Raw genomic sequence first — 781 nt, 5'->3', positions numbered from 1 at the left:
TTTAATTTTTCCTTTTCCTTAATCCAAATGAAAGTTATAATGTTAGCTAATTAAGAAAAATATACTTTTTCTTTTAGTGATACTTTTTATTCCAAGGTTTGACTATGTTTCTCTTTTATTTCAAATAACTTCTGCTATATATTTAAAAATAATGGAGAAATATAAGTTATTGATTTACTGGAAACTACAACAGAATTAAATATAACTACATCCTGGGATGAATGAAAAGTAGTTAGCAGCATAAGCTACCAATACGAAAGTCATTTCATTGAAAGTTCACTATGGTATACATAAATAAATAAAAGTGCTTTGGTTTTTTGTTCATGAAAATTTCAGCTAAATCATTCTGGTAGATAAACATTAAATTTTTTTCAATTGTTTATAATCTCAATTCAGGTTTAAAAAATGTATACTTTTTTTTACAAATTAAAGCCTTTCTATCTAATTCATAAACGTACTAAAGTATTTTTTTTTTATTGGATAGGTTGCATAAGAATACAAAATAAAACAGAAAACTAACCTGTCGTTACAACGTTGCCCATCATACTTGAGTCTGAGATCTGGTCTATGCTCGGTCTTGGGTCATAGGCTGTTGTTGTGCTATCTACAAAATCTGCAGATATATCGTATTGCATAGTTGCAGTTACCTGACCACTGTAGTTATACGAGTACGATCCGACATCACTGCCATAAGTGTACCTGAAAAAATATTATTTAAAAAAAACAAAAAACCAACAACTCAAAACTGTTTATTAATTGTCACTTAGCAATAAAAAAAAAA

The 781-nt window shown here is 27.8% G+C and overlaps 1 protein-coding gene across 1 annotated transcript in view; it reads right to left on the bottom strand.

Annotated features, from left to right (window-relative positions):
* Hr3 (Hormone receptor 3) overlaps window positions 1-781 on the bottom strand; it is a gene marked incomplete at its 3' end in the record, with an annotated part of 109,308 nt that overhangs the window by 16,586 nt on the left and 91,941 nt on the right. The window contains 1 exon segment of the mRNA XM_067049782.1: window positions 521-699. Within this exon segment, the coding sequence (XP_066905883.1) occupies window positions 521-699 (179 nt within the window).

The sequence above is a fragment of the Halyomorpha halys genome, unplaced genomic scaffold, assembly GCF_000696795.3.
Source record: "Halyomorpha halys isolate HHAL.00 unplaced genomic scaffold, Hhal_1.1 Scaffold356.1, whole genome shotgun sequence".
Lineage (NCBI taxonomy): Eukaryota > Metazoa > Arthropoda > Insecta > Hemiptera > Pentatomidae > Halyomorpha > Halyomorpha halys.
Note: the sequence above shows the minus strand (reverse complement) of the source record. Positions and strands in the feature narration are given on the sequence as shown.